We start from the raw sequence: 13,575 nt of genomic DNA, 5'->3' as shown, positions 1-13,575 counted from the left end.
GCAGGTCAAGAAGCAACAGTTAGAACCAGACATGGAACAACAGACTGGTTCCACATTGGGGAAGCACTACGTCAAGGCTGTATATTGACACCCTGCTTATTTAATTTATATGCAGAGTATATCATACAAAATGCCAGGCTGGATGAAGCACAAGCTGGAATCAAAACTGCAGGGAGAAATATCAATAACCTCAGATATGCAGATGACACCACCCTAATCTCAGAAAGCAGAAAGGAACTAAAGAGCCTCTTAATGAAAGTGAAAGAGAAGAGTAAAAACGCTGACTTAAAACTCAACAATCAAAAAACTAAGATCATGGCATCTGGTCCCATCACTACATGGCAAATAAATGGGGGAAGCTATGGAAACAGTGAGAGACTATTTTCTTGGACTCCAAAATCACTGCATATGGTGACTGCAGCCATGAAATTAAAAGATGCTTGCTTCTTGGAAGAAAAGATATGGCAAAGATAGACAGCATATTAAAAAGTTAGAGACATTACTTTGTCCACCAAGCTTCATCTAGTCAAAACTATGTTTTTCCAGTAGTCATATATGGATGTGAGAGTTGGACCATAAGGAAGGATAAGCATCGAAAAACTGATGCTTCTTAACTGTGGTGTTGTAGAAGACTCTTGAGAGTGTCTTGGAAAGCAAGGAGATAAAAAACAGTCAATCTTAAAGGAAATCAATCCTGAATATTCATTGGAAGGACTGATGCTGAAGCTGCAATACGTTGGCCACCTGATGCAAATGTCGACTCACTAGAAAAGAACCTGATGCTGGGAAAGACTGAAGGCAGGAGGAGAAGGGGACGACAGAGGGAGAGATGGCTGGATGGTATCCCCAGCTCGATGGACATGAGTTTGAGCAAGCTCCAGGAGATAGAGATGAACAGGGAGGCCTGGCGTGCTGCAGTCCACGGGGTTGCAAAGAGTCGGACACGACTGAGCAAGTGAACAATGACCTCTCATTTTTTAAGAGGAAAAATCCAATTGCAAACAAATGCTTGTTTGTAAAAAATGAGCCAATTTTCATAAAGTGATAATACATAACTTGGCATAGACCAAATAGCCAAAAATAGACATATGCTGTGTTCTTGCTTTACTTTTATTTCAGGCGAGATTTATTTTGCTTTAAGAGTAATTTGTGGCAACAATATATAAAGAGAATGTAACTTCTCATTCCTGAAATCTATTACCTTTGATAAAAATGTCTCTTAGTACCAAGGTTTGTATGAAAATGGCTATAATAAGCCACAAACCATGCTTTAGTGCCAATAGAAAGACCATTTGAAGAAGTAAGGGTGCCACTCTGACTTGTTTTCCTTAGCTAATGAGAAATACCACATGGTGGTTTGGTCATGTTTGCAACTGCAAAAGACTTCTTAAAAATAATCTAATTGCTACTGACAGGCCTGACAGACGTCACTGAGTTCTGTCCAGTGGTGCCGTAACAGAATAAAGCCAGGGATATCCCACACGTGGCTGGGGAAACCATCAAAATCTTGTACCCATCTCTAGACCAAGACAGGAGTGTACGGCACCCTCATGGTGCTCAAATATGGTCATAAACCATAGAAACTGTCACAGTTATCACCACCACACATTCCAGAAAGGAGGGATGGAAGACACAGTCAGCTGGAACTGGGAGGGCAGCCAGTCCTACGGGCACCAGAGCTACAGGCACAACTTGACAGGGCTGAAACGCTCAGGGAAAATAAACAGCGCAAGCTGCACTAACTACATAATTCAAACCGGACTACAAACTAGCTTTTAAAATGTGCAGGTCTGCCCTCCTACTGTGTTTCATCTCTCCTTCTGAAATTCTGTCCTTCCACCTATGTTACTACGTATGTATGCCCTCCTTCAGGAGTCACTCATGTAGATCAACTCTGTTCCTGATGCTGCAAAAGAAAACCAGTTACACAAGATACCCATTTGCATGAAATGGCCTAATAAGAATCCAACGCATGGACGGAGCTAGAGACTGTCATATAAAATGAAGTCAGACAGACAGAGAAAGGTAAGCATCATATGATATTGCTTACATGTGGAATCTAAAAATATGATATAAATGAACCTATTTACAAAACGCGAGTAGAGTCACAGATGTAGAAAACAAACATGGTTAAGGAGAGGAGGGATGTACCGGGAGACTGAGACTGACATGTACACACACTGTTATCTAAAACAGACGACAATCAGGATCTACTGTCAGCACAGAGCAAGAGTCTGTGCAATGCTCTCTACTACTCAATACGCAATATGGGGAAAGAATCTGAAAAAGAATGAATATATGTATTTGTGTAACTGAATCACTTTGCTGTAACCTGAAACTAATATGACACAGTAAATCAATGTATACTCCAACAAAAACTTTAAAAGTAAATTTTTAAAAAAGAAGCCAATGCTTTGTAGAGCCATCTCCTGATACCACACCTGTTCCTCTAAGCTCAGCGTTTCTCAGCCTTCCAATGTTCACATTTTGTGTCAAATAATTCTTGTTGTGGAGGCTGCCTTTTGCATTGTAAGATGTTTAGCATCATCTCTGGCCTGTACCCACCAGAAGCCAGTAGCACCACCTCCCACATGTGATAACCAAAGCTATCACATCAGCACCACCACGCCCCCTGGGGAATAAAATCAACCCAGCTTGAGAACCACCATTCCAGGTAACAGTATACAAATTTTAGTGAAACTACTAATGGATTTTAAAAGAGAAAAGGAAGGAAAAACATTGTAAAAAGCACAAATAGAAATAAAAAGCCAAGGTTGAAAATAATTTTAAAGATGGTCATCAGTGAGCTTCTAAAATGTGGGTAAGGACTTAGGATTGCATTTCTTCTTGAAGAAATAGTTAAGAAACATATTCTCAATCTGAGTTTTCCTAAATGAATGTGCTGGTGAATCTTCATTCCTCTGGTGAACAAACAAACACCACGAGCAGCTATGCATGTGCTTAGGAGTAGAGAGAATGCCCTTGAACTTTGCAATCAAGGTTTCCAGCCTAACTCCATCATTTCAAACCCTATGTATGACACTGAACAAGTTATACCCTCTCTCCATCAATTACTAATATGCAGAGTAGGGATAATCATGGTCATTCGTGGAGGATTACTGTGAGGATAAAGAGAGAGAACACACCTGGGACAACATATATTACAAGGCAGACAAATAAGGAATATTTTTGCCCTTCCTCCTCGTGGGGTTTAACAAGGAAAAAGAGCTGTAGTTAGCAGGGATCTTGGGATGGCAATTTCTTCGCTTTTAAAGGTAACTGACTTGAAATAAAACATCTGTTCAGGAACAAGACCACTGAGGGGAAAGGAGCTCTCCCCAGGAGACAGGGTAACCGAGGCAGGTGAATTCAGAAAGCTTGTGACTTGGCTCCAGTCCCTTCTGGGGAACCCAAAGGCATGATATACCACTTAATCATCCTTCTCACTTTCTTTTCCTTTTTTTAAATTTTACAAAAATTTTCATTAGTTCTTAAAGAGATTTCATAGTGTTTTTAAACTTACAATTAAGAAGTTATTGATAATATAGCATTATCTTTGCATATCATACACTTTAAAATGCTGATTAAAGTGTTGTGCCTAATATCAAGGACCATCTTTTAATATAGACTCTTTTTTAGACTCAGGAACATAGCAAAATTGATGCAAAGTACAGAGTTCTCATATGCCCCTCCCCACACACAGCCACTGGCTCCCCCACCATCAACATCACAAACCATTTTGTGGGTTTTGACAGATATAAAAGGACATGTACTTACTATTTTATATAGTTTAGCTGCCCTTAAAGTCCTCTGTGTTCAGCCTATTCATCCTTCCCTCCTCCAAGTCCCTAGCAAATACTGACCACTAAATCTTTTTACCATCTCCATGTTTTTTACCTTCTAAAATGTTCATGTAATTGGAATCATACAGGATGCCTTACCAGTCTGCTATTCACTAACTGTAAAACCCAGGGCAAGTTATTTGACTTTATGTGCCTTATTTTTTTCACCTGTAAAATGAAAATACCATCACCTAACTTACATGGTGTTCTGATCAGGAAATAAGATTATTTATGTAAAATATTTAGCTGTGCCCCAACTAGTCTAAATAAATGGTAGTAGCCAATATTACTATCGAAATGTCAATGACATAACCAAATCCTAATTAAAATACCACAACCAAAACAACTTTGGTCTGGAAGATAATCAGGAGGCTGTATCTTGTTAAGTCCCATTTACATACCTACTATGAACAGTACCAGAGTTTTATTCATTCGAGGGTCCTATGAATGGCAGCCATCAGATCATTTTCCTTAAGTTTCCTTTCACTTCTCTGACTAGGGCTACTCAGAACCATGACAAGCAGTTTGAGCCACATAAGCTTCAGCCACAAATCATGTCCACTTTTGTTCACTTAGGGAGGTCTACAGGAAAGATATCAATAGTCAATTTTCTCAATAGTGAATGCTACTCCTGTGTGAAGGCTTTGATTCGAAATCTTTCTCCTACACAATACACCTTGGTGATACACATTTTCATCTCTATTTGTAGTTTCACTAGGATCATGACTGAGTTACCAGACAATCCACAAACACTGACTCAGTGTCCACTATGTACAGGCTGTGTGCTTACTCAGTCCTCTCCATCTCTTTGGGACCCCATGGACTGTAGACCACCAGGCCCCTCTGGCCATGCAATTCTACCAGGCAAGAATACTGGATTGGGTTGCATTTCCTCCTCCAAGGGATCTTCCCAACCCAGAGATCAAACCTGCATCTCCTGCTTCACTTGCACTGGCAGGTGGATTCTTCACCACTGAGCCACCGGAGAAGAAACACAATGATGAACAAAATGCATGTACTATTTATAGTCTGAGAAATTAACTGCCTAGAATGGTGTGTTCTCTGACCTTTCTTTAACACCCATTTCACATTATGGCATGCACACCTGCTCAGTCATGGCCAACTGTTTTGCCACCCTACTGACTGGGGCCCGCCAGGCTCCTTTGTCCATAGGAATCTCCAGGCAAGAATACTGGAGTGGGTTGCCATTCCACTCCAGTGGAATGTGACAAGTCTCTTCTCCAGGGGATTTTCCCCACCTAGGGATCAAACCAGTGTGTCCTGTGTCTCCTGCATAGGCAGGCAGATTCTTTTACCACCAAGTCACCTGGGAAGCCCCCTTTCACATCATGACCGAGTAATATATAGGTGTGTGTTTGTTCGTACATAAAACCAGTGACAGACCTGACTAAAGGTTTCATGAAATGATGCTCTCACACTCTGATGTTTGCTTCTCTAATCTAATTGTGGTTTGTGTACATGCTCCTTGTGACCCCACATTACACAAATATCGTGGTCAAAACCCACCACTGGGAATACTGTCATCCATATGCTGTGCCAGGCCTTCTTTCTGCCCCCTGCCCTTTGAGCAAGGTAAAAGCAACATCGAGTCCAATGTGAACACACAACAGAAGCTTTAGTACACTTGACAATACATTTTCCTCTGGAAAAAAATAAAGTGACGAGTCTACATTTTTTCTCATGCGAAGATTCTATATTAGATGTTGCTTGTTCTGATGGAAGACAACTAACAATAATAAAGCCCCATAGAATTCTGATGATCTTCTTGTTTATTCCAGGAGGAAGAGAATGGCCAGACTTGGTGCCAAATGGCCTCCAAAACATCAGGCAACCCAGCCAACACCTTCCATTGCGGCTGTCTTGGGGCATTGAAACTGTCGTAAGAGAAACACTTGCAGACATCAGTTGCTATCACTTAGTCAAACTCTGCAGAACAACTCTTCCCAGAACAAAAGGCAATAAAGCTTTATTAATGCTGATCTTACTTACATGCAATTTGGCATAAAAACTTTAAACAATTTGTAGCCACATCTACCTTGGCTAGTCTAAGAAGAAAGAGGACTGATAAGCAAATTAAAAGCAAGAAGATTTTAAGAAAAATGTTTACCCATTTGAGGGAATAAGCTCATCTAACATCAAGGAGCATGCAGGATGATCATAACAATGCAATAAGTCCTTACAAATCACTTTTATCTATTTGTTAAGGCAGCTTTGACAGGACTTGTAATTAGCAAAACAGTCAAACTTGTTCAGAATGTAATTTGTACTTTAATAAAGCTGCATTTATTGTAAAATAGGCTGTGATTCAGAATAACACTCAAAATTGTAATGAGTACCTGAAATCATTCTCTGTTAGTAAGCTTCTACAGTATTATACAATTATTATTAATGTTTGGCTGCACTGTGCAGCTTGTGGGATCTCAGTTTCCCAACCAGGGATCGAACCTGCACCACAGCAGTGAAAGCCTGGAATCCTAACCACTAGGCCATCGGGGAACTCCCAGAACTTTAATAATTCTATTTCTTTTTTCTTGTTGTTGCACTGGGTCTTTTTCGCTTTGCATGTGGGCTTTCTCCAGTTGCACAAGCAGGGGTACTCTTCGCTACAGTGTGACAGCTTCTCACTGTGGTGGCTTCCCTTGTCGCTAAGCACAGGTTCTGAGGCATCCTGATTCAACAGTGTGGCATGTGTGCTCAGCAGTTGCGGGTCAAGGCTCTAGCGCACACACTCAGTTGTCGTGGCGCATAAGCTTAGCTGTCCCGCAGCACGTGGAATCTTCCCAGATCAGAGATCGAACCCATGTCCCCTGCCCAGGCAGGCAGATTCTTATCTACTGCACTGCCAGGAAGTCCCTTAATTCTTAAATACTGCTCTCACAGGAACAAACCTCAGGTCTTTCTGTGGAAAGCAGAATGTTCTATTCTAAATCCAACAGTTGGAGAGATTTTTATTTTCTTCTACTCAAAATAAATTTATGCTATACAGTAGAAATACTATGTATTGCTTTATTTTCCTAATCATGGCCCCCTTTAAGACAATCCTAGGCTTGCCTATTTGAATGTCCAATTACCTATGTAAATTTAAGATACCGAATCTTAAATTCTTAGTTCTTTTTGACTGAGGATTCAATCTCCCAATGATTTCAAACACTTGCGAATTTTTTTTAAGGTTTTATAGTCTCTGAGTTTATATCACAAAACATGCACTTCCCCAAAATGCCCTGCTTACTAAATGACAATGTTCCTAGTACCTTTTTCCACCGTATTCTCTATGGTTAAAGGGAATGAAGAAAGGTAAAGGGGAGGATAAGGGGAGACAAGAAGGGGGTAGAAGGGTGACATGGAAGGAAGAGGGGCAGATGGGGGGACAAACACAGGACAGTCTTGTACCCTAAATGACATCTCACAGAGGCACTGAACAATGAGGTCATTGTCACTCTAAACTCACTCATGCTGACTGCAAAGAGGATAGACACTTAAAATTAATGAATCTATATAGATGCAGTTCTTTAGAAACCAAGATGGACATTGTTCCAGAGAAGTGGCCACTGAAGGATCCTGCCTGTTTTCCAATAGCGGTCATCTTCCATCCATTCCCTTTTGAACACATGGTCTCCCTAGTGACTAAATCATGGTATTTCCATATCATATGGTGAGATTTTTGTTTCCCAAACTCAACCTTAAGAACCACCAGGGGAACTTGTTAAATATATGGATTTCAAGTCCCATCCCAGACCTACTAAGCCAGAATCTCTAGTGTGTTAGTTGCTCAGTCGTGTTCGACTCTTTGGAGCCTTCCAGGTCCTCTGTCCATGGAATTCTCCAGGCAAGAATGCTGGAGTGGGTTGCCATTTCCTTCTCCAGAGAAGAATCTTAAGTTTCTTACATGATGGCAAATTCAGGAGGCTGGCTTTCTGCCTTTCTGCCAAGCAGGATCCTACTAGCACATCAATCCAGAGAGTCATACAGCTACACACACAGCTGCTCCGATAAAGGATTGATGACTTGAAAAATAAAGTTTGGACAGGACTACTTGAAAAACACAGGACTAATTCCCATAAGGTAAAGAAGGGGACAGACTATGGTAACAGTAGTCATGAAAAACATTTGTCTAGGCTCAAATATTCAATCAATAAGCATCATAAATCTAAAAGTGAAATACAATACAAACGCATGGCTGCACTGTCTCTCTGGCACACAAATTCCAAACCTTCACATCACCATGGGACTTAGAATTTAATAATCATCCAAAATATGGCATGAGTCCCTAGATATCTTTATATTCTTTGGTCTCCTGAATAATAATAATTTGGAATAAAGAAAGCTTAAAATTAATAACACTAACTCTTTTCTCAACAACATTCAGAGGTAAGAAAGGGTCAGATAAAAAAGCAAATAATTACCTTCTAAAGTGCCTCCTGCCACTTGACTTTTACTAAATACAAACTATAGTCACACAAATTTCATCTCTAAATCAGACCATTTAAAAAATATATGGGAATACACATAGCAGGGATGTAAGCCAAAATGTGATTCAGCAGCTGTGTGTTTAAGTACTAAGGGCAAATCAAGTCAATTCTGAAGAGTAATTTCCTCTGAGGAACAGTTTTGGTTTTTTTTTTTTCTTTCTTCCTTGAGCTCAATCTCTCTCTTTTGGCACATTCTGCTCATCATTCAGTATTGTGTACATTTATGGCACTTCATAAATAACAAAAACTGAATGATGTCTTTAGACCTAGGCCTTCAGGGATCAATTCTTAGGCACAATTCCAAAAGTTAACTTTAACCATGTGCATGTGGAAATTATGCTAAATGCCCTCAAATGTACTGCTGAGATACTTATTTTCAAAGCAAAATGTATCATCACAGTGTGGAATAGAGTTGGCCACTGTGAATGGGTTAAATGGATCCATGACCAGAAACCAATCTAAAACATTATCTTAATCTATTCAATCCATATTATCTAACGTCTCTAAAGTTACAACCACATTTTAAATTTTAAAAAATGAATAAAATGAATAATTCTCAGGTTCCCACAATGGGGGGTGGGGAACTGTAGCATGGATAATGCAAGAGAATAAGCCATCCAAAATTATCTGGGATTGTTGTAATATTCATGTTTCCTTGGGGCTTTTCTTTAGGGACTGATCAAATTACATTTTTATTAGGCTAGTAATGAAACTCATGTCATTCTTTAAGTAAAAATACGTGACAACACGGAAGGAGCCTCTGGTTCATGTTCAAATTCCAACTTTTTCAAGTGGCAGGCCAGGGATTTTTGAACGGCTGCAAACAACCAAATAGGAAGGCAGCCAGCTAGTGGCAGCTTCTAGTTCTGCATGATGAGTATAGCACATCTCAGCATACTGGAGATAGATATATCCTATAGCACTTGGCAAATGCAAGAATCCTACAAAGTTGTGGAATTCCACTTGGAAATTCACTATGTTTTCTTAGGGCTGTTTAGCATATAAGCTTCCCTTTTCTTGCCACCATGGTCACAAATATTGAAACTAACAAGGTCAGAGTGTCAACAGGAATTCCAGCCCAGTGAAGTCCAGATAACAACACTTGCAGCGAGTTGTAAAATAATTTACATTCCAAGGGATGGGTAGCTCTAATAAAATGAGATTAAAAGAAGGCAATCTGGATGACCAGAAACAAGAAAGCTGACAAATCTTGCAGTGTTCAGCATCATTTAGCAATAAAGGTCACAGAGAGAAGGGGGAGCAAATGCAAAACTCAAAAGCAACAACAAAAAAGCTAAACCACAACAGACAAAGCTCAGCTCACACCACTGTTTTCTGAATTGCTTGGTGATGGTTCTCCATTATCTCCTAGTGACTACCGGCATCTTTTAATGAAGTATATGCAACAAAGTTTCTTGACACTGAGGTTATACAAAAAAAAAAAAAAAAGCTATCCATAAAAGTATACACTCTCAGATTATTTGAAAATACTGTGTAATCTTGGAAGGAAATTAAGGGTCCTATGCTTTCATTTCTGACAATCGATGCATCAGTGAGTATCCTCTAGGTTAAAGCAGAGAAACAGACAAGGAAAATGCTTGGCCTAAAAGGGAAATCCTGTGTGTTCTTTGCTGTGTGATAGATGAAGAGGAGAAGCAGCAGTCAGGAAAGGAAATCTAAGTTCCTATCAAATTGGAGGTGAAAATAATCAGCTGTTAAATCTGGTACATAAACAAGAAGTCTAAAGTGTAAACAGAGGGAGTCTGTGAGTTGAAAACACATTATTACATGTGGGGAGTTACCATGACTCATGGCCACTAGATGGTCATCCTTGAAATCATAAGATGCTACAATAATCTTCTACAATAACATGTCTATTATTACAAAATACTTAAAAATATTATTCTGTTGTTGAATCAGAAAGTTATATGTTATTTTGCATTATGATAATCTTTCCCAAATACTGCTATGTAACAAATATTTGGGAACAACTATGATAAGGAGAAAGGTTGATTTTAGTCCCCAGGAAACCTGCAGATATTCCACAGTCTGCATTATCACAACCACCGATTTCTCCATCTCACATGATTTACCTTTCTTGGATTTGGCACCAATCTTCAGTTTTGATGGCCAAGCAATCTGAGTATTTGTTTCCTCCATGATCTGCAGCAAAAATTTAGAGAAAAATATTGATTTGATTAAGAACTTGCATTTACAGGTAAGATTTTTTTCCCCATAAAAAAAAAAATTACTTTCAAGTCCTTGTCCATCATGTTGTTGCAACTAAATGACCTATTTTTAAAACAATGCAAAAACGAAACAAAACCTTGGCGGGGGCGGAGGGCATGCATTTTAATAAGCCTTTAATCTATTAGAAATAGTCAAGTATATTTGCTACTCCCAGCATTCCTCTCAGTGATGCTCCAGAATTTTAACTTTGTTGCCGAGCCACCCGAGATGCTTGTGCTGAGTAAAATTCCCCCATGACAATCACCAGCGGATTGCAACACATCAAACACGATCCTTGTAATACAAAATGACGTGGGTTAGGCCTTACAAAATGAACTGGTGTTTTTTTGTTGTTGTTGTTTTTTCCCCTGGAGAAAATAAACTTGCTTTGGGCACATTTGTGTTTCATTAAAACTGACGAAAAGCCTCTAAACAGGACATCACATCATAAGGCTGCATTTCCCATCATCTTTTGCCTGATCTGAGATGGCATTTTTGCTACAGTTCTTTCCCACTTCCAAGGCAGCTAATACTGGCCAGAAGGACTGGAGACCCACTGTGCAAAAGCCCAAGGACAAGTGATGCTGGCAAAGTGTGCAGAGCAAAAGAAGTCCACAGTAAATGAGAGAAGAGTGAATCACCAAGAAATGCCCATCCTTTCTATTATCACACAAATTAGCCTAGACTATTGCCAACTTTCATACCATGAATATAAAATTCACTCAACAAACGAATAAAGCCAACAACTGACCAAATTCATAGGCAAATGACAGCAACTACCACTTGTAAGTCACTTGAGTGGGATAATATTTAATTTTTCATATGGATTTAGAGGTAACTAAACAAATCAATGGTGAAGGCAATGAAACGCATGAACAATGTAGTTAATAAAAAGTACCTCTTCTCCCTCTGTATTGGCTATGTTCTGGGCATAAGGCTAAATGGTTAACATGTTAAGCATGCATCATTCTTCATTTAATCCCCTTTATCACAGCAGCAAAGGGCTTGCAGCAGATGTTTCAGGCTGGCAGCCCACAGAGGCATGTTGTCCACCCACTATAAGGTTTTTTAAAATCTGAGCCAACATTTTTAAATCTGGGAATTTCACATAGACATTCAGGCTTCTGCTTCTCTGGAAAATGTGGCAGAGTTAGCATCTGGAGCCCACACCTCCACATGGCAACGCTCACCCTGAGGACCAGATGCCCCCTTTACCCAGGGTCAGAAGACCCTGGGCTGTCCCCTCCACCAACTCCCACTGGGTCTCCCACAGTGAGATCCCAAGCTGCTTGCCCTTCTTGTCATTGTGTATTACTCACTTGCCATTTATCACAGTGTTTGCACTTCTATACCCGTGTCTCTATTTAAAACTGAAAAACAAAACTAAAGTCACACTGTCTTCACAAAGTTGAGGGGCTGCCCTGGCCCTGCAGGTGGGCAAGCTCATTGCCCCAACTCTCCAGATCCGGCCCCTGCCTCTACTCCTCCTATCTATGCTATCCTATTCATGGGTTTCATTGTCTTCTCCATGAAATAAGAGACTGTATTTCTAAACAAGTTAGAAATAAGAACTTGTTAATTTCTAAACTTAGCTCTAAATCCATATTTAAAAAAAAAATTTATTGGAGTTGATGTGCAATGTTGTGTTAGTGTCAAGTGTACAGCAAAGTGAATCAGTTTCACATGTATCTACTCTGTTTTAGATTCTTTTCCCATATAGGTCATTAAAGAGTATTGAGTAGAATTCCCTGTGTTGTGCAATAGGTCCTCAGTAGTTATCTGTAACTACTAAAAGACAAATATCATATGATATCACTTCAGGGCCCTACGCCCCCCCACCCACCTCTCCCAGCTTCCCCCCAGCCCCGGCACACGCACCACCCCAACCACCTCTCTGTTTATTTTCCTCCTAACCCTTATCACAATCTGAGATTCTATTTTCCGTGTTTACTTGTTTCTTAACAACTTCTTTATTAAGTATTATAATTATGGCACTGAAGTAGGTTTTTGATAAATATTTGCAGGTTGTCAAAACCAATCAGTCTGCATAAATTCTAAAGCATATTTTCAAATGTGTTAGACACATTTTTTAAAAGAGAGAGGTCCTATATTCCATATAGTATGGTGGTTAAAAGGCCCGTCTTTGTCAGCTGTCTAAAGTTTTTATCCCTACTCTGTTCCATCCCAGCTGTTTGAGGAATAAAGAAATCTACTTCCTAAGGGTGTTAGGGACATTCATTTATCCAGATAAATCTGTGCTTGCTGTGTGCAAGGTCTAGACAGCTTTTATTTTGCAGAGACAGACAAGAAAGCATTGCTTTCCCCCTGCAGCCCCTGGAAACCACCATTCTACTTTCTCTCTATTTTGACTCTGCGTTTCTCATTTAGAGGGAAACACATAGTATATGTATTTTTGTGGCTGACTTATTCCACCTAGCACAATGTCCTCAAGGTTTATCCACGTTGTAGTATATGTTAGAATTTCCTTCCTTTTTAAGGCTGGATAATATTCTATTGTATATATGTCACATTTTGCTTATCTATTCATCCAATGATGGACACTAGGGTTGCTTCCATATTTGAGCTACCTTTGAATAGTGCTACTGTGAACATGGTTGATCGTTGTACAAATATCTCTTTGAGTCCCTGATTTAAGTTCTTTTTGATATGTACCCAGAAGTGCTAAATAATATGTTAATTCTATTTTTACTATTTTGAGGAAGTATCATAGTTTTTCTACAGCAACTGTGCCATTTTATATTCTCACCTATAGTGCACGAGGGTTTCATTTTATCCACAACCTTACCAACACTTGTTACTTTCTGTGTTTGTGTATGTGTTTTGATAGTAAGCTATTCTAATGGGTATGAGGTGGTATCTCATATCAGTACTTTTGATTTGCACTTCCCTAATGATCAATGATATTGAGCATCTTTTTATACACTTATTAACTATTTATATATCTTTGTTGGAGAAATGTGTTTTCAAGTTCTTTGCCCATTTTTGGATGAAGT

The 13,575-nt window shown here is 39.5% G+C and overlaps 1 protein-coding gene across 3 annotated transcripts in view; it reads right to left on the bottom strand.

The window, feature by feature from the left end:
• Nucleotides 1–13,575, bottom strand: part of BICC1 (BicC family RNA binding protein 1) — a 359,182-nt gene that overhangs the window by 158,052 nt on the left and 187,555 nt on the right. For all 3 annotated transcript variants that reach the window (XM_070470682.1, XM_070470681.1, XM_070470680.1), the window contains exon 3: nucleotides 10,426–10,495. In XM_070470682.1, the coding sequence (XP_070326783.1) occupies nucleotides 10,426–10,495 (70 nt within the window). The remainder of the gene's footprint in view (nucleotides 1–10,425; nucleotides 10,496–13,575) is intronic.

The sequence above is a fragment of the Odocoileus virginianus genome, chromosome 7 (genome assembly GCF_023699985.2).
Source record: "Odocoileus virginianus isolate 20LAN1187 ecotype Illinois chromosome 7, Ovbor_1.2, whole genome shotgun sequence".
Taxonomy (NCBI): Eukaryota; Metazoa; Chordata; class Mammalia; order Artiodactyla; family Cervidae; genus Odocoileus; species Odocoileus virginianus.
This window is presented reverse-complemented; position numbering and strand designations above follow the sequence as displayed.